This window comes from Taeniopygia guttata, chromosome 2 (assembly GCF_048771995.1).
Source record: "Taeniopygia guttata chromosome 2, bTaeGut7.mat, whole genome shotgun sequence".
NCBI lineage: Eukaryota > Metazoa > Chordata > Aves > Passeriformes > Estrildidae > Taeniopygia > Taeniopygia guttata.
Window position 1 is genome coordinate 60,714,080 of NC_133026.1, and position 20,059 is coordinate 60,734,138.

At 45.1% G+C, this 20,059-nt stretch overlaps 1 protein-coding gene across 2 annotated transcripts in view; it reads right to left on the reverse strand.

The window, feature by feature from the left end:
- The window catches only part of BCL2 (BCL2 apoptosis regulator), a 96,880-nt gene extending 77,178 nt beyond the window's left edge, over positions 1–19,702 (reverse strand). Inside the window, exon 1 of one of the 2 annotated variants that reach the window (XM_030265409.4) lies at positions 17,368–19,702. In XM_030265409.4, the coding sequence (XP_030121269.1) occupies positions 17,368–17,961 (594 nt within the window). In that variant the 5' untranslated portion in view covers positions 17,962–19,702. The remainder of the gene's footprint in view (positions 1–17,367) is intronic. The other variant, XM_004175519.6, reaches the window with a different exon arrangement.
- Between the last annotated feature and the right edge of the window lie 357 nt (positions 19,703–20,059).

Sequence of the window (20,059 nt, forward strand, 5' to 3'; positions counted from 1 at the left end):
GGCAAAAATAATTCCAGCTGGGATTTTTCAGCCTGTTTTGGGAAGACACAGTACATGTAAAGACCAAAAGAAAAAAAATCATCTTTCTTATCTTACTGCCCAAGAAAGCACCTTTGAAGAACCAGAACAAACAAAATTTACCCAAAAGGGGAATAAAGGAGGATCCAAATAAAGATGATAACTACTGACATTCTACTTAAGGCCAAGTTTTTAGATCTGAACATGGAATTTAAATATACGATACATAATCCTGGAAGAAGTGAATTTCAACCACTGTTACCCATGATTTTTTCCTGTTTGGTTCAGTCATTTAAAGGAACAACTTTCCCCCTGAACTCTAATCATTTTTGAATGAATTATTAAACAGCCTGACTTTACAAGCAGATTTCCTTTTATATACAACAGCGCACAAATAAAAGAGGAAGCTGATTAAACAGGGAACATGACAGTATTCACTTGACAGCATACTTTGTAAAAAAACAAATTGGGCATGTGTGGTGCATGTGTGCACAACTGCTGGCAAGGAGGGGTGGTTTCTTTTTCCAGTCTTCCTTCTCATTTAGAATAACTGTGTACTGTTCTGGCCTTTTGAATTTTAACATTATGATCCAGCTAATTATGATAATCTTTAAAGAGGGCAGTGCCTCTTTAAAGAGATAAAATATTTTAGCTTGCAATTATATTTATTTCTATAGTTTTATTGTGAAGTAATGGAGCTTAAGTTGCATTCCTAAGTGGCTTGCATTTTATCTAAAAAAATAATAGTAACTACAGAATATATAACTAATTCCTTCTCTTTGCAAACAGATTCTATATATTATATCCATAATAAAAGCCCAGAGGAGCTGCCAGCTCTCCTTTGAAAACTCGTGGCAAATAGGAAGTCTATGTTCTTCATAGACTTCATGAAACAACTTCATGTACTTACTCTTGACTGATAAAAGGCTCTTTTTTAAGTAAATTATAAGCATGCAGTACCTTGAAGGGACTAAAATGGAGTAAAATATCTACATATGCCTAATTCTTGTGTGAAAGCAACCACTTTTATAACAGCAAGGAAGTAGCATAAATGGCAAGAGTATTCCCCTACTCCACATGTTAAAGGAAAGCTGCTCTTAGGGTGGGTGGGCACAAGGGACCAACCATGGTTCCATGTCTGCTTACGCTTATTGATGACCAAGGATCCACAACCATCCACCCTCCTGTACTCTTCATTTGGCATGTCTTACCTGCGTTACCTTTGCAACAAAGACTTTGTCTTCCAAGAACAATTAAATCTAAAATGAAACAGGCAGCGTTCCCTTAGCTCTGGGCTTCCTCTCTAACACATTTTATTTTCGTGTTCTTTCTGTCCATTTCTGCAGAGGGCATACACATCCAGTAACTTACATGTTTGTCTGTATTAGATACTTTTAGCTTCCCACATGACTTCCATTAAAAAGAAAAAAGTTTTAAAAAACGATTTATGAGCAGCATGAACATACCAGCCAGCCTGCTTTCAGAAAATTACAAATCTATGCAAGAACATGATGACAGGATGATTTTGAATGAAAATAACACCAGCATAATCCAAGCCTGGGAAATCATTCCTCTGAAATTATGTTCACAAAACACTAAGGCTGATTTCTTTGGGTGCAAATTAGTCTGTGAATCTCAAAATGACACGGCTACTCAGAGCAACCTCTGTACAACTCTCCTGCGCTCAGAGGACCAGCAGGAGCCTGCCCACCACCAAGTGCCAGCTGAGGCTCGCTGGGAGAAGCGCTGTGATGCTGATGCCTTGCCTTGACCCTGGGCACTGGGGTGAGCTGTGCCCACGGCGAGGAGGGGACCTGCTGTGAAGTGCTACAGCCGACACGGAGCAGCCGGGTCGCACACCCTGCCAGCGGCACGGAGCAGAGGACGTGGATCCTCTCCGGCGTGCGATCCTGGAACCTCGACTGACGCGGATGTCCAAGGACTGCTTGCCAAGATACTGACTGCTGCACTGGGCCCTGGGGTCATACATCAAATGTTCACATGCACTGACAGATGTTTATGTTGGTCATCCCGATTTAACTCCCATTACATCATTTACCAAGCTACTGATGTTATCATAAACGATAAAACAAGCCGGCAAAGGGGACTCAAATACAAAGCTGATTTCCTCATGGTATGAGGGCACTACCACTCCAGACTGAGTCTTGCTCTTAAATCAAATTGAACAACTGCACAGATTCTTTAATTCATTTGAATTCTGTATGGAAAAGTGCTCTTTTTTTCCCAGAAGACTGATTTCATTCATCATTTGACCATCACAGGATGAATGAAAGGTATTAAAAGGCAAAGGAGGGGGTCAGACTTCGAATCACAAATTATTAGTGCAAAACTAAAAAACAGTTTTGTACTTTAATTAAGGAGCTGCTCAGGCTGGGATTCATTTAAACTACCTTCAAAGTCTGCTGCATTATTTAGTACTTCCAGTCACTTCTGGTTTGTGTCTGGACTATTTTAACATACTGAAAATAACTGAAAGTTCTGAGGGAGCAAAATTAATAAGCAGAGGAAGTCCTCAATCTAGTGTGTACATAACATGCTTTCTGCCTGACACTGAAATACAGTATTATCAAATAATAAGAGGTTAAATTTAAACCCTGTGACCACCTCCCTGCTTGCTTGGTTGTCATTAAGTGTGGGGAGGGAATAGGAAACACTTCACACATCTTGTTTTCCGCTTCTAATATATTTTTGAGTTTTCTACTGCAGGCTTTGGTTGATGTGTAATCACTGTGGAATGGCTACTATACTCTTGCTTCACTGCATAATACTTTCCCTTCCTCCTTCTGTAGGATTCCTCATGAAAATAGGCACTTTGTGTTTTTGGCCCTAAGGACAGAACATAATGTACTGTCTCTAGGAAAAAAATTAAAAAAAGAAAAATCATTAAAACATTTTCCACTACTTAAAAAAACTTCGACACATGAAGTACTACTGTATTTCTGTTACACACATAACCTCATAGATAGATGTGTGCATCCACACACACACGAATGCATTCAATTTTCAATTTAGCTATTTATAGAACTCTATAATTTTTCCTGGCTCAAGTTTTAGTAAGTCTTCCCTGATGGGGTTCAGTTCATACGGTTTTGCAGCCCTTCATTTTGCTTCAAGTTCATATGCATGGAATGCCCCTCTTCAACCCTGCCTCTTCCTAGAACCCCATTTAATGTTTTGCTGATTAAATTGGCCCTTTGCTTTCCTGAACTAATTGCAAAAAACAGCAGGCTCTTTCTTTCCTAAGAAGCTCTGTGTGTCTTGACAATTTATTTTGCAATCTCCTAACAGCAAAGCTCAGTTGCTTCTGTCTACAACCCCCCCTTTCTTGCTGATGAAACAGGTAAAACACACCTAGGAGGTCTTGGCAGAGGCACATAAAGGTTGTCCAGCCATGCTGCTGCTCCCTTAAGTAGGAACGATGGAGTTTTGGGGAATGTTAGAGAATCATGGAGCTTTTGTCCAAGCTGGCAGCAGGGCAGAAGTTCTGGAAGACAGGCATCTATATGATGCTTCTCTACCTGCCCCACTTTCAGTGAGATGAGCAAGAAAGAATTAAGTGTTCAGAAACCTCCAGGCAGGGAGAACCTTTTCTTCCCTGTCTTCAGTTCCCTCATACTTGAACAAACCATCCTGTCTCAGGGTAAGGATGCCCCTATCTGATTTAGGATACATGGATCTGATGGTACTCCCATCTCTTCCAATTCTCCATCCTCTTTCCAGCCTGCCAGGTGGGAAGGCAAGGCTGAACTGCACTGCAGCCCAGCAGTTGTGTGAATGCCCACTGAGAGCTAAGTGCCCATTTATATAACTTCCAGCTAAGCTCTGTTTTCTTTTGGTAAGAAAAGCCATCCTGCCATGTCAAGGTGCAGTGCTGGAACACACAACAGTGACAAGAGGGAACTGCCCCCTCTCCCCACTCTCCAAAGCTCAGCTTACTTGGGCTGGGGGCATACAGTCTGCATAAAAGACAGAGAGGCAGTGCTCAGAAAGTAAAAAGTCATTAAAGTGAAAACCCATGAGGCAGATAACAGCTTGCTGCCAGACTTCTCAAAATTTAAGTGTTGATTGTTCAGAATTTATGTCTAGATTTTTCTTAAGAATGCAATTTCCTGGCACATGGTACAAGTCACTCTAGACCTGCATGTCAGCACAGCAGGCATCCTGTTGCAAAGGTTATTATGGAACTATTGAATGTTTTCATGCCAAATTTGTCCAAATTAAGCCGAGGGGAATGGAAATACTTTCCCTGGATAGGTGGTGGTTGCATTAGGTGGGTTTGTTTATAATGAGAATAAAAGTTACAGCTAAATATAAAAGCAGATATATCATAATATTGTCTGAGAACTTGAATAACATGTCATTCAGCCTGTGTGCTGTGGAAAGAACACGAAGGTCAAGTCTAAAATAAGATCAGTAACTGTTTGACAATAGAAACATGTAGGAGGTAGAGCAGGAGAATTTTCCACATTTTTTTCAAATGGCATTTTTCTTTCAAAAAATATCCTTCTCTACCTTGCAACACATCTGATGCAAAAAACCTGTTGAAGTTCATGCAAAACATACTGCTGAATTCAGTGTGTTTTTGATCAGCCTCCTGGCAAACCTGTATTAGTAATTTGTGCCAACTGTTTACTTTTTGCATTATTGGGAAAATGAAAGAAAGCTGCTCTGTCGCATTTGTGTTTTTAAAGAGTTTCACTTTCTGCTTGAGCCCTCTCATTCTGCTTCCCTGGAAGCCAGAGACTTCAGCAAGTCTATTGCTACCCTTAAAGGTAAGCACACCTGAGTTCCCAGCATCAGGGGGCGCAAAGAAGCCTTGCCAAGGTCAAAAAGAGAGAGAGGGTGAAAAAAAAGCCCACCCAAACCACTACTTGGAAGTATTTTACAAAATCTAATGCATTTTTTTTTTTATTTTGTCCATCCACCAAAATCTAGGGTGAAGAGATGATGTTAAGGTTTTGCCATTTGCCAAAGTGCAATGGAGGTGGGGATATCAGCTTCTACCCTGCAGCAGGCAAAACCATCCCTCAGTAAGTCTTGCAGGAGAAAAGGAACTTGCAATCCCAGTCTTGACAGAGACATCCAATTCCCTCTACTTTTACTTCAGTCAGTGATGTCAGACATACTTCTTTTTTGTTCCCTACATTCACTTTCAAACACAGTTACAACCACTTCCCTGTAAAATGTGCTACAAACGGAGTCTTGCAAATGCCCTAATTCCCCTGCCAACAGTTCCAATGTCAAAATCCCATGACTTTAAAACAAAGGCAAGAGACAGAACCCAGCTCAAGGCTAAGGCCTGAAGGCAGCTGCCCTTTCTTTCCCTCTGAGCTGTGGTACACAGTCCATGTAGTTTTCAAAGCCAATGTTGAAAGATTAATTGCTAACTTGTTCCTCCATGGGAGGACTCTCAGGGTTCCTGGAAGGAAGGGCTTGGAGGAGGAAGGAAATGTGGGAGTAGATCATCCTCTCCTCAACTCCCTCAACCTGTCCATGCCCTCTGGAGACTTTGCACCAAAGCTCAGGATGGCAAGGTCCCTGTGCAGGAGAGGACTTGTCCCCTCTGAGGAAACTTCAGTGAGGCTGCAGGGAAGGTGGAGGAAGAAGCCAGCCTCACCAGGGGGTCAGAAGAAGTCTCAGGTACAGGCTGGCCAGAGCCCGCTGCACGGACAGGTCCTGCTTGGGTTTGTGTTCAACAGCCCCCTTCTGCTTGACCTCCAAACCCTGGGGCAGACATGGCCAAAATTAGTATCACACTGAGGGCTGGCACACGGTGGCTTAGACCCTAATGATCCCATTGGAAATGCAGTATTGTTCTTCCCCTATTAACAATAATCTGCATGTTGTCTAATGGCCCTGGAGGAAAAAAAAAAAAATAAAAAGGGTGGCAGGCCTTGAGGGAATAGAAGAGGAAATGGGACTCCTGCCATTTTCTTCTGAGACCTGGCAAAGTAAGAAGGCTGACTTTCTTAAGGAGCCAGAGGTAAAACCATTCATTGCAAAATTATTTAATCTCTAACTTAATCATTCAGCCTTCATTGCTTCAAGGCAGGGTTTTGAGAAGCCAAGCTATTTAACTACTCTGAAGAGCTCCTGTCAAACCAGCCTGATGGGGACCTTGATCATAGGAAACTGATTTTAGCTGGAGTCTGGGTCTCTCCCAAGGCCCTGGTGACAGTGATCTTTCAGGATGAGGAGTCCTCTCAGCAGAAAGGTCTGAAGTACAGAGACAAGGGACATCTGCACACAGCGCTTCCCCATCGAACTCAGAGCCTTACATATAAAGAGCAGTCAGTAACACTGAGCTGCCACAGTTCCAGTCATTATTTCCTTTTGTTGAGAGGAATTTCTTTAGGGATCAAAGACTCCTGAAAACCAAACAAGCTGCCTGTCCATCCCTTCTAAAAGAACAGGTAGTTTATTCCAGCTGTCAGCAACTGCAAACCAAACAGCTCCTCTCCCACTGTCAGTTTTTGCTCTAGGCCAGTTATTAAAGTTAAACAGTTGCGTTTGCAAGAATGATGTATTGTGTCTGCAGGGGTGGAAGAGAAGGGAGTAGAGAGAGGAGGGTGAAAAAAAAGCAAGTAAGTTTTCTAAAACAAACCCTAGGCCAGTTTACACAGTGTGCCAGTGCTGCTTCTTCCTTCGGTCACTGGACTCCCACAGAAGTCCCAGCCTGCAGGGACTTGTGACTACCATGTCACAAGCATCCTTCCCAGTGCATTGGGGAAAATAAAGTATTAAAAAAAAAAAAGACCAGAAAAAAAACCCCAAAAAAACCCAGTTGCTTGTAAAATACACTATTGGCTTGTGAAAGAATCCACTTCAATTGGTGTGTAAAAAGGTACAAAGGTATGCCTTGGCATACCACCTGTGCCACCCAGACTGAGAGCAGAGAGGAAAGGCCTCCTTCTCATGCTCCTAGAGCACCAGGGAGGCTCCCCAGCTTGCCCCTGGGGATGAGAAACCACTTTACTGGCCAAGCTGAGCAGGACCAATTTCTAGAAAACTGCTGTGGTCCTGGGGGACACTACCACCCCTGTCCCACACAGCACAGCCAGAAGGATGTGTGTGGCATTCTGGGCTCCCCTTACAGTGAGGATGCCTGGGGAGGCTGAAAAGCATTCACAAGGAAAAGCCAGAGGCAGCCTTGCTCCAATTTTCCACCGCCGCACAGCTGTGCCCAACCACCCGCTGTAACCAGGGCTCTGCACAACACTTCACTGATCCTTTTCTGGGTCTGTCCCCACGCTCACTGCTGTGTGAGGCTGGACACCACCAGTTCTAGCACCCACACTGAAAAAAAATAGCTATTGACTCCAAACGGGCAAGAATTCTACACATTCAGTCCAGAGCCAAATACATGGATGTTCTGCTGCAGGGATTTTTTTTCAGACAGCCGTGAGCTACCACAGAAGCCTGAACAGACTCCAGGCCAGCTCATTTACTCGCAGCCTTGATTGCCACCTGACATTTCAAGAGATTGGTTTATTTTCTCCCTTGTCAGGGCATCCTGCTGCGGCACTCCAGCCCCGTGAGGAGCAAAGCCTTTCCCTCAGCCAAGCTCCACAGCAGTGCTGCTAATTACTGCAGATCTGGAAAACAGAGAAAGGAACAGGTCAAGCTGGAATCTGGAAATAACACAGGCATTAGGATTCCTTCTCAGTTATATCTGGGACCTTGTGCATCCAGCAGCAGACAGGGGATTAGATATTTGGAGAGTGTGATTTAACGTGATGTGCCAGATCACTTCAGGAGAGGGGCTTTGGATATGTCTGACTTGAGCAAAGATTTGCAGACACTTGGAGCGCAGTGTAGAATTTGCTTCATTTATGAACAAGGGAGTCATTACTACAGTTTTTTAGTGTCTTTTCTTTTACTTAAGCTGTGAGTTCATTCTTGAGAATCAAACCTCAACAGGTTTTATCTATCTACAGCACTGACCACCTTATTCTGCCAATGGAAATGCCAACTCATTTACTAGAGTATTTATCTTTGATTTATTTCTAAGTCTTTTTTCTCTATTAAAAATAAGATATTAGAAATAGGATCCTCTGCTACATCTTATAACAAGTCTGAACATGTGAAGAATATTCTTAAGAAAGGAGCTCATTCTGTTAGAGAAAAGCCTGCAATAATTATTCCATCACAAAAACAGGCTACAGGACTGTCCCACAGATTTCACTGGACTGCTGTCTGTGGTCTTATTCCATCTTTCTAGTGACTTATGCAAGTCTCTCCAAGGCACGTAACAAGGATTTTGTCTCCTAAGCCTTAGTTCAGCAAGATAGTTAAGAGTAACTTCAAGCTCATGGTTAAGCCGAAAGGTTTGATTACTACCCACTTTTTAAAAAAAAAAATTTAAAATTGCTTTTGCTGCTTGCATCTGAACATTTAATGAAGCTTGTAAATGGAAACAAAGAATACAAGTGGATAAAGATACTTCCTACAGGTGCATATGATATTCCTATACTACTCCTTCCCTGAAATGCCACAGATAGTTTTTTCATACAGTGGGAATAGAAAAGGAAAGACAAATTCCTTCTTGAAACACTTAATGAACTGTGCTGATACTTAAAGGAAAACACAAACACTATCACTTGCCATTTCTCATGGCTCACCCTTCCCCTATACAAAAACTAAACATCAACACCTGAAACCCATCTTTTTAATTTGTTTCCATCACAAGGGTTGCTAAACACATCCAAACAGTGGAACTGAAAACGTTTAATTTCCATTTAACTCCTTTTTTCTTTTTTATCTCCTCTCCACTCAAATCTCACCCAAGATACTTTCACAACCTGACTCACTTTGCTCTTTCCCAGGCTAGCAAGCTCCAGCAATGATAAAATGCAATGCTACAGATTTGAGCTTTATTCTAAGCTCCAAATTACTAAACTGGATATTTTGTTCAAAATTGTACCTTGTATCACTCCTTTTTTTTAAAATTATAGACCATCAGCTCAATTCATGATAGCACGATGGGCAACAACAAATTTCCCATACCTTGTGTGCTATATAGCAAGAATACCTATTTCATATATAGGTTAACTGAAAAAGAGAGATATTAGTGATTTGCCCCATTTCCTATCGTGCACTCAGTACTAGAGCAAGAAGAGGAAGTTAAGTTTTGACTCTCAATTACTTTCTCAAACAACTGTGTGATGGCCTCTTTCAGTCTCTGTGTGGGGTATAATGGGGCCTTTCCTTTTTCATTGTACCTGGCCCACATTCTTAAATTACTCACTGAAGTGTCCTGAAACCCACCAAGCTGCCTTTTCAATCAACAAAGCGGAATCATTCTTTTTATGCTTCCTAAAAAAATAGCAATAAAATTATGTATGCACTGAAGGATCCAGACTATTTCTTTCAACTAATGCAAAATCATAGAATCACAGAATCCTTTAGGCTGGAAAAGAACTCTAAGATCATCGAGTCAAACCACTAACCCAGCACCTGGTTCTTTTCACAGAACTTCGATGACAAATACAGGGAGGATTGGCTTGCAACTTTAAATGAGAAGTGGCAATGCATAACCGAACTCCCGTCAGCACACGAGCAAACTCTGTGATGTGGGTGCTCTTAGAAACACACCAAGTGCATTTACAATTATCTTAACAAAACACATGCAGGAGTAAATTTTCACTGGTTGGATGAGACCAGCAGTGCATCCATCCCAGTATCCCCAGTCACCGACCAACACCAGCTGCTCTGGGGGAGAAGTAATGGAATTGATAATTTCGAAACAGCATTACCTGGAGAAAGCTCTACCCTCAGTACCTGGTGATCTGATTTCAGCAGCTGATGTTAAATTTACCCCAAGGTGTATGACTGCCCTTTCAAGGAATTTGACTCAAACAGAAGCATAGATGTTTTCCTTAACTCTTATAAATAAATATCTAAACCTTTCCTGAATGCAGCTCAGTACTTTCACTCACAGCTTTCCCATGAAAACAACACCCAAAGGTTAATCATGTGTTGCAGAAAAGGCTGGTTTTCTCTATTAGCTGAAAACCTGTGGCTTTTTCATTTGATCTTATTTTTCTTGCCACGTATACAAAGTAAACACAACTACAATTGTCCAATTAAGTGCCTCTTCCTGTTCCTATTGAAGTCAATGGCAACACTTTCTAACATAAGACTTGTTTTCTTACTCATTAACTGTAAAATCCAGAAACTGGCAAGGAACTTTCCAGCAAGGGGGAATTTTGCAAAGTCTATCAATATACAGTAATTATGACAGCAAACTAACATTAAGATAAAATAACAGAAAATAAATTCCAGACTTTCAGATGCATTTGAAAAAGTTATATGGTTTATAGTCTTTTGGAAGCCAAAAGGAAAAAAAAAAAGGCAAAAAAAAAAAAAAAAAAGCCATCAGATTGTTAATGAGACTGAAAGCCAGAGTAAAATAAAAATCCCTCAAATCTGTCATCAGCATTCATGTTTGCCAAGGCCTGGATGTTATCCTGCTGGGGAAGAGAAGATTTATGGCATCACATACCTTCATCCATCCTATTATTATATATGAAATGGAAAATAAAACAGGCTGGTACTGCCCTTAGAAATAATCAGTATTTTGCTGCCACTGAGTAACTAATGTTGTTATTATTATTACTAAATCAGCAGGAGGGCAGCCACGAGGTGCTCACAAATAAATTATTTTTAAAAAACCAACAAACCAAACAGGGCTGGGCTCCACCCTCCCAAGGGTGTGAAGGAAAATAAAACAGGGATGGAGGTGGGCAGGGCAAGGCCAGACCTGGCACACACAATTCCTGAGGGCCAGGTGACAGTGCCCAGCACCCAGTGCCTGGCACCAGCAGCAGGGATGGAAGGGGGCAGTCAGGAAGCTGGGGACTGCTGGTCCACCTTGAAGCAGAAAGGAAAAGCAGGCAAAGAACCAGAATGTCTCACCATAGCCCTGATCACCAAAAGGGATGGAAATAAAGCAGGCAAGAAGAAAAAAATCCTCTTTGCTACCAGGATAGTCATTATTCAATCAGATCTTTCACACAGTGTTTTAGCTCCATGACTGCCCAAGCTGCTGACCTAGTTTGGGGCTACCCAGAGCTCAGGTCAGAAGCCAGTGGCCACTGCCTTACCAGAGCCCTGGGGCAGGACCGTGGTGATAAAAGGCTTTGGGCTGGTTTGGTGAGGGGGCTAAAGAGCAAGATGGGAGACAAGGACACAGCACGACTGCTGGCATCTGGCTCCAGCAAGCAGAGAGCCACCACTTCAGTCACCCTTGCCCCAAGCCCCAGCCCAGCACCCCGTCGTGGCGATGGCAGAGCACCAGTCTGGCTTTCTGTGCGCCAGGCACAAACCACCACACGAGACCAAAACCACAGAAGAGGTTTCAGGGCGACACCTGAGCGCGACTCCTGTTTCTGCATCCACCTCCTTGCACCATTCCAGGTCCAAACCTGCTGAAAGATGACCCTCTCTCTCATCAAGGACACCTGTGTTGAGCACGAGGGCTTGATGTTTGCTGGCGATGCAGTACAAAGTTCCCATGCTGCCTTCGGAAGCCCAGACCCTGGGATCCAGCCCCTGGGAAAATGCTTCTGCTCCACATGCAATTTCACACATCACTGCATAGGTCTTGTGATTCTCCTGCTAGAGCCGTGCTCCGCCATCGGAGGAACACTTGTGCCTCGGCAGAAAAATTCAGCTGGATTTTCTTCATGGATTACCGATTCTGAATTTCAAGCTACATACTCAAAAAACCTAAGCTCCTTACTGTCCAGCAGAGCTAACACAGCAGCTCGGGAGATGCCTGTGTTAGTGCAGGCACAGAACAAACTTATTTCTCAATATTGAAAGTAAAGTAAAACTTTTTAATAGGATTGCTGTTTGAACTTTACAGTTCTTTGCAAGATCAAGGCAAATTACATCATCTCCACAAGTGAGACCCCTGGTTCTAAAATTTTAAAGGTCACAGTCAATACATTTTTTTTATTTTTTTTAGAAAAAGCCCAGACTTCTGAGAAAATATGCAGCTCACTGTTTTTGCAAGTTACAGAGAAAGCTATTATAAATGAAAGGGACTAGAGAACCACAACCATTTTCTCTTTTTGCCCCAGTTCTTCTCCTTGCTTTGGCACAGATCCTCCACAGAATGAATTTCTTTCTCTTCAGCAACAGCAAAAAGAAAAATATTTTGATAATATTTTGAGAATTTGATAATAAACCCACAAAGCCACAAAAACTGGCAAAGGACCTAGAAGGTGCAACACTTGAAACTGCCAATTCACTTATTTAACTGAGTGGATTTCAGATAGTTTCCTTTTACCAGTCAAACAGTGACTTGGGGTTAGCCCCACTGGGGATTGAGTCGTTACAAGGCCGCGCGTCACCGCTAAAGAAAGTCAAAGCGCCTCTGCTCCATGCTCTCCTTGGCAAAGCACGTGGCATCCCTCTCCAAGCAAGGTGAGGTCCTGTGCTGAAAGAGCAAGAGGCTTTTGCTTGGGACTTGCACAAGAAGCAGAGTGTTGTGCAGGTGGGTGCCTGGCAGAGCGGCTGAAATCCAGAGCCCAAAAGGGATGGGATTTTGGTCAGTGCCCCATGACCGAGCTCTGGAAGGGCCCTGTGCCGTGCTGATCCATGATCTCTAGATCTATCCTGGAGGCAGATCTGCCATCCCTCACCTTCATGACACAGCCATGGACCACTGCAGGGCACAGAGATCCTCCCAGCTTCCTTTCCAAGGTGTGCCACCAAGCAAAGAAAACAAATTATTTACTAGGCACAAAATAAAAGAGGAAGCTCAGCGATTAGGACAGTCAGCTCAGAAGAAGAGAAACCCGGGGTCTCGTTGCTCATGTAAGAAGCATTTATTGATTTGGCTGTGGACAGCCACCTAAGAAAACACATCAGACTGCAGGAATTAGACAACCTAGTTCTTCATCCTCCACCAAATGAAATCTCACCACTGCAGAATTAGAAGGAGTCCTGTTGCCAGAGGGGAAGACACCTCAGCAAAATCAGCAGCCATCTGGAAGGTGAAACCTCCAGAGATGCTGGAAATGCGATGCTTCACTGCCAGGCTGGAGAAAGTCTCACTGCCAAAGCTCAGAAGAGGCCTAAACTAAGGAGCCACCAGGAAAAGTGGGGACTTCTCCTCAGATGATTTTGCAGGAGAGGATGGCACCTAAGTGACAGCAGCTGGGCTAATGGGTGCTGGCTAGTTCAGGATATGAATGTTCTTGGGAATGGTGTCCCACACAGCCCCGAATTTTCTCCCTTCTTGCATGGCAGAATCAGCTCCTGACCAGCTTGGAACAGTGAGAAGCCAGGGACTTCTGCCACCACTTTGGCTAGGCTTGCACTCGGAGGATGCAAGCGCTTATGTTCCACCTAAGGTCCTCTTCAGACATCTAAATCCTTCCCTGTATGTGACCTTAACTCTCGAGCAGAATATAAAAAACCACAAAAAAGGAACAGAATCAAATGAAAACACATGGCCATTGCATTCCTGCTTCGAATGTAAATAGAGTAATTTAAAATTAAGTGTTCTTGGCTGAATTTTTTCTCTGGTTCTCTCACCTGGGCTTCTTTTCATACTTTACATCAAAAATGTACATGTCTGTGTAAATATGACAGTGCCTGTGTCTCCTTCTGTAGTGCTCATACTCTTGTTTTTCTTGAACAGCTTGGAGAGAAAGCCATATGTTGGACCAGAAGTGCCCAGAGCTAAGCGTGGCTCCCACGTCTGTTAGGTTGTGTGACCAAAGAGGGAGCCCATCACTGCAAGACAAACACAGTTGTTTCACCCACACCAACTGCATCCCTTCAGTGTTCCCCACATCAATGTCAAAAAAAGTTGCCAAGTGCGGCAGGCCATTGCCAAGCCAGTCCTTCTGCAGCTCTGGAAATTAAGATGAAGCCATTAAGTTTTTAATCAGAAAGCATATATTATACCAAGGAGCACAAAATTGCAGAGATGAGCTAGTTCTCCTCTTTCTTCTTTTTTAATACAATTAAGATGTTATCAGGCCAAAGTACAATATTGCGGTGTCCTGGCCAAAGTGAAAATCTTTGAAAGGGGCATTTATTTGCCACCAGAACCACAAGCTAATAATGCAGATTATGTGCAGTCCCCATCTGTTGCTTTTTCTAAGTTTTGAACAAACCCATGAGGCTGTGTATTGTAAGAGCATTAACAAGCCCAGACACCATTATCAGCGACGTCTAGTGCCTAAAATTTATACTCCACCAGCTATATCCCCCTCCCACCCTGCCCTTGCAATTATGCTTTCCTTCTTTGTTTCCCTTGCAATTAAAAGAATTCACACCCCGAAAACACACTGCCAACTTATAGAATGGATTCAGACCAAACAGACAAATAAGAAAAACATGTCAACCAAATTTCAGACCTGAGTGTAAGGCACAGGCCCATTTATGAGACACAAGGCCCATGTTGCTCAAATTACCCACTGTGTAAAACATGCTCTCATGACTGTGATGCTCTCTTCTCTGGTACTGTGCAGCCTCTAATAAACTTACCACTCCACAAAATGCCAAGAAGCCAAAATATAAAGGAGAAGAAGGCTACAGCAGACAGGGATCCTGCCTGTTGTAGTGCCCTGCATGACAGGGAGATCTTGCAAGAGGCTGAGCTGAAGTCCTACCAAGCATGACCACATACAAAGCTGGAAGAGCTATTGAAAGAGCTATTTATGAATAAAGTTCATACATGGGGTATGGTGCAAGAGGCAGGCTGAAGACCAAGCACATATATTGAAGCATCCTTTTACACTGATAGATCCTGAAATGTAGAAAGAGGAAAAAAAAAAAAAGACAAATCCACTACCCCATGCCCTCCTTGATTTCTTCTGCCTGAAGAGAGGATTTCAAAAGCTGTGTTTGCAATTTCATGTTAGTCTTTTGTTCTTTGTAACCAGCTATAAGGTTTTTGCCTGTGTTTAATAACACTAGGGTTCAAAGGTACCAGCCACGTACCAGAGAGACAGGCAAAAGCCACCTTCAGGTAGTATTTTGCACATCTTCCATGTGTACATTACAAATAACAAGTGACAGTAAGCAGCATCACGTGCATCCAAATTCTGGAGCTTTTGTTGGTAGGAAACCTCAATAAACAATTAAATTGCTATCAGTGAGAAGTATCCTTTCCTTTTAAAGGCAGTCATTGTTTACAGTCTGAGTTTGTTGTACCTCTAACTGTCGAGCAGCAGCTCCAGCACTCACCTCCTCTGACCAATCATGCCTGGTAACACCTGTCTTTTCACATTCTCGGTTTTATTCATTATTTATGTTTCTCTTTACACAATACACCCACAGGACAATACATCTCCAGCATGCTTACGATTTGATCCAAAGCTTACTGGAGTCAACAGAATGACTTCACTGGCTCTGGAGCGAACTGAGGGCCCCAGCTCCGCAGACGGGTTTCCAGCCTGAGGAGGGACTTACGCACAAGTTAGGCATCCCAGCCCAGAAGTGCAATCCCAAAATCCCTAACCCTTTAGCTGCTCATCTCTGAACAAGCCAAGGTCTCCAAAAGCCTGAACCATTCAGATTTATTTTTAACTCCAGTTATCTTTTTTGTGAAAAAAGACCCCCAGAACACTAACAAACCCATGAACTACAAGGTCAGGGGATAGACCTCCCTCTCCCAAGTGTGGTCCCAACAACCAAGTGCTGGAGTCATGCTGTATGTATTGTGTGTATATACATAAGTGTGTGTTTGTATATATGTGCATATTTGTATATAATACACAGACACACACACACATTTTTTGCTCCCCCTTCTGGCCCCATGAATCTTGATTTTTTTTTTTATTCTTAATGGAAGCGGAGGAGAGCAGGAGAACAATCCTGCCTCCAGCGTAGCCAGGGATCAGCAGCACTCCTCTGGGAGGCGTGCAGTGTGGATTCCTGCTGAGAAAAGGGCCCCAAAGCCTTGCTCCCTCTGTTATAGCAGCAGGAGATGTCCTCTGCATCCCTGGACACGAATCCCCTTTAGTCGGGCAGGTCCAGCAGCAGAGAAGGCAACACCTTCTTTTTTTAACAGAGATGGTCAATACAGGCAGCACATTATTTAGCCTAACACTGATTTACCAAGAGACCCAGGGCTAACAAACACCAGGCTTGAAAAACATGGTAAGTGGGAAATATACATGTAATTTACATTTTCCTACCTCTTAAGCACCTCTTAAAAATGTGCTGTGTAATCGAGTCAGCTTTCTGTATTTCACAGGGGACCAAACCTGAAATTGCCAGTGTCCTACCTAGCTGACCTCCATTGCTAGGTGAGTTATTCCAGCTTTCAACCCAGGTTTCTTCTTCAGTAAAACTTTTGCCATTTCTCCCTCCAAAACAGTAATATCATAAGCTCTATACATACAACAGGTTTGGTTTGTGGGAGAGTGGCTGGGACCACATTTTGTTCCAGTACATCAAACTAATAAAGGAAAAAAGGAAACAGATATCCTTCTAATTCAATGCAGTTACTTCTGGAAAGAGGGGGAGAGAGAAAAAGGAAAGGCTTTGGACTGACTACAAGTGAAAAAGCTATCAATTTTCCACAAATGGAAATCTTCCCTTTCTAGTTGATGCTGAAGCTGTCCCAGACAGAGGAGATCTCTACCCCAGAAACACAGCTGCCCATCACTCATTTTCTAGAACAATCCCACAGACACGGCTCCCAGCACCTTTGTTTCATCTCAAGATGAAGATTTTTCACTCTAGACATATCTTATCCCATAAAACCCCACTCCAGTGACGACCACAGTGGCAGACACTGTCACTGATGGCTACCTGCTTGCTGGTAACACCAAGATCTCATGTTTGTTGCACACTAGTCTGGTGCATCACCCCTCACGGCTGGGGATACTGCATGCACACACAGGTGGTCCCTGCTGTCCCAACACTGCCTGGGACCTGCCACCATGTGCCTCTTCTGCCTGGCAGCTGGATAGGCATCTCTGCTGCCCCCTCCCACCCTACTGCACGACCTGCCTTGGCTAGGAACCTGCCTCGGTTCTGCCAACAGGTGAGGGCGGACAGGAGAAGTGGAGACCACAGAAAAGTGGAGACTGCTGATAAAGACACAGCCTTGCTCATTCTTGTCACTCACAAGGTGTAGCTGTTCCCCCCACCTCAAACCACTCCACCCTACCCTGCACTGAGGTGGAACTTGACAACTGGCAGAAGGCCAGCACTGCTTTGGCACATCCCAGTGCAGACACCCCCTGGGCAAACCTTTTGCTCCCACAAGTGCCATCCCCTGGGCACTGCCCAAACCGGGGTCCAGCCAGCCACGGGCCAGAGCCGGGAGGGGAACCAAGCAGTCAGGGGACTTACCCAGCCTCCGTTGTCCTGGATCCAGTTGTGCAGGTGCCGGTTCAGGTACTCAGTCATCCAGGTGGCAATGTTGTCCACGAGGGGAAACATCTCCCTGTTGACGCTCTCCACACACATCACACCGCCAAACTCGAAGAAGGCCACAATTCTGCCCCAGTTAACCCCATCTCGGAAGAGCTCCTCCACCACCGCCACGAAGCGGCTCCTGGCTGTAAAGGGCGTCAGGTGCAGCTGGCCAGACATTTGGGAAAAGTCTCTCTGGTAGCGTCGGGAGAACTCATCCCCCGCCTGGCGCAGGACGAGGTGGACGGCCTGGGGTGCAGGGCGCAGCCCCTCGGCTGGGGGCGTGTGGCTAGCAGTAGCCGAGCCGGGGGGCTCGGGGTGCGGAGACACCAGCCCAGTGTGATCAGAAGTCCCAGCAGCAGCAATCGCAGCAGCAGCAATCGCAGCAGCAGCAGAAGCGGAGTGATCTGGAGGCAGGGATGCCCTGTCCTCGCCGGCAGCCCAGTCGTATCCCCTCTGAGAGAGTTTATAGTGGATGTACTTCAGCACTATCTCCCGGTTATCGTAGCCTCTTCTCCCCGGATGAGCCATAATTCCCACGAGGAAGCAGCAAGAGGAAGGGAGAGAGGAAGAAGAGGAGCAGGATGAACCCAAAAAAGTAAAGCAGCCAATAATAATAAAATTATTAACACCAAAAATTATAATCCAGTTATTGTATTGGACATGGTTTCATTCATGCTGGTGTGGGGGAGTTCTCGGGGTCTCGGAGGTACTTTTGTCTTCTCAGTGTTTCCTCCTTGGTTTGAGATGCACGGCATAAATAGGGATTACAATGCTGTAAATACTTTACTTCCAGGTGCACATTTATTACTTATTATAAATTTACTTTAGGACCATTTCCTCCTCGGTGTTGAAATACATCTTAAAAAATATTATACCGATTCAAAATCAGGTGCATTTTCCCCTAGGTGCTGGACTACCATGGACACGAAGGAGCAGATGAACACACACTGTAAAAACTGCAATTCAACACAATTTGCTAAAGCAGCCTTGGATGGACGTTAATCCAATGCACTTTATGACAGAAACCTCAACATTAGGATTTGGGGTTTTTTGTTACACAAACTAAGTTTCCTCTGTAAAGTACTTACTTGGACTATAGATATGTTCCTCTGTCAAGTTTCCTTTAAAAGAAAAATAGCAACAATAAAATCCAAACATCACAAGTCTTCAGAAGCGTTAAGTTCTGGTTGCTTTTGATGCTTCAAGTCAACAAGGGGGTAGGAACGGGGCAAAAAAAAAATTTCTACGATTTCAAATGGTTTTTCCCAGACTCCTGTTTAACAGACATCTCCAAAGATGTGTCAAAGCTCAGAAAATCCCGCCTCGCAGACCGGGAAGGCGAACAACCCCAAAGAGACGGAAAATCCTGGAGACCAGATGAACCACATTTGAATCCAAGCTCTCGCAGAAGTGCTCTGTTTTCCCCTCCAGTGCAACGTACAGACATATGCATTTACGTAGTTTCATTCAGACACCGATCGAAGGAACGCGGTGCTTCCACACACACGCACGCACACACCCAAAAATTTAAAAATTTAAAAAGAAATTGCATGTATTTAGGAAATTAATTCTTTTTCACAAGAAAACACGCAAAAAAAAATTAATTAAAAAACGAAAATAAAAATAAAGACGGAAAATTGCTTTTGACTGCTGCCATTTCCCGAGCAGCTTTGTATCGGCGGAGGAAGAGCCCCGGGCGCTGCCGAACAGGGGCGCGGACGGGGCGTGTGTGCGGTGTGACTGGTGCCGATGGGGACCGCGGCCGCGGCGCCGCTGCCCGCCCGCCCGCCCGCCCGCGCAGCCCCGCGCACCCGCCGGCTGCGGGCGGCTCCTCCGGGCGCTCCGCGCTGCTGCTGCTGCCGGCGGCGGCGGCGGCAGCGGCGGCTCCGGACGGCGGCGGCGGCAGCGGCGGCTCCGAGCGGCGGCGGGCGCGGGCGGGGAGCTCTCCCGGCGGCGGCGGTGGCGGCGGCGGGGGGAGCGCAGCGGAGCGGCGGGGGCGGGGAGAGGCGGGGAGGAGCGGAGCCCGAGGGGGAGGCTCCGGCTTCGCTCGGCGTAGCCGGGCGCGGTGGTTTCCTAGAGCTCCGCCTCACGCTTCATTCAAGAAAAGGGGGAAATGGGGAGGGGAGGGGGTGCTTAAAAAAAAAAAAAGAAAAGAAAAAAAAAATAGGCGGCGGCGGGGGGAGGCGAGCAGCCCCCCGCAGTCCGGGCCCGCCCTCCATCGCGGCGCGGGCCTGGGGCCGGCGGCGGGGCGGCGGAAGAGGCGCGGAGAGCGGCGGAGCCGCGGGCGCGGAGGAGCGGCGGGGTCCGGGGCCGCGGGCGGTGCTGCCGGCCCGCGCCGCCACCGCCGCCCGTGCGAAGGAAGCGGCGGCGGAGCCGGGGGCTGCCGGTCCCGCTCCGCGCCTCTGCCGCCCCGCGCGGATTCATTGAATTTTTTTTTTTTTTTTAATAAATGAAACGGGGAGGGAGGAAAAAAAAAAAAAAAGAAAAAGAAAAAAAAGAAGTCCGAATACACCTTTTTAAAAAGCAAAGTGGCCCGCTGCAGGCATGCAGGGCTCCGTGCATTTTGCTTCGAGGGTGTGCGCTGGCCGCAGCCCCTGCGCGGCCGCGGAGCCTGTGCGATCTCGCC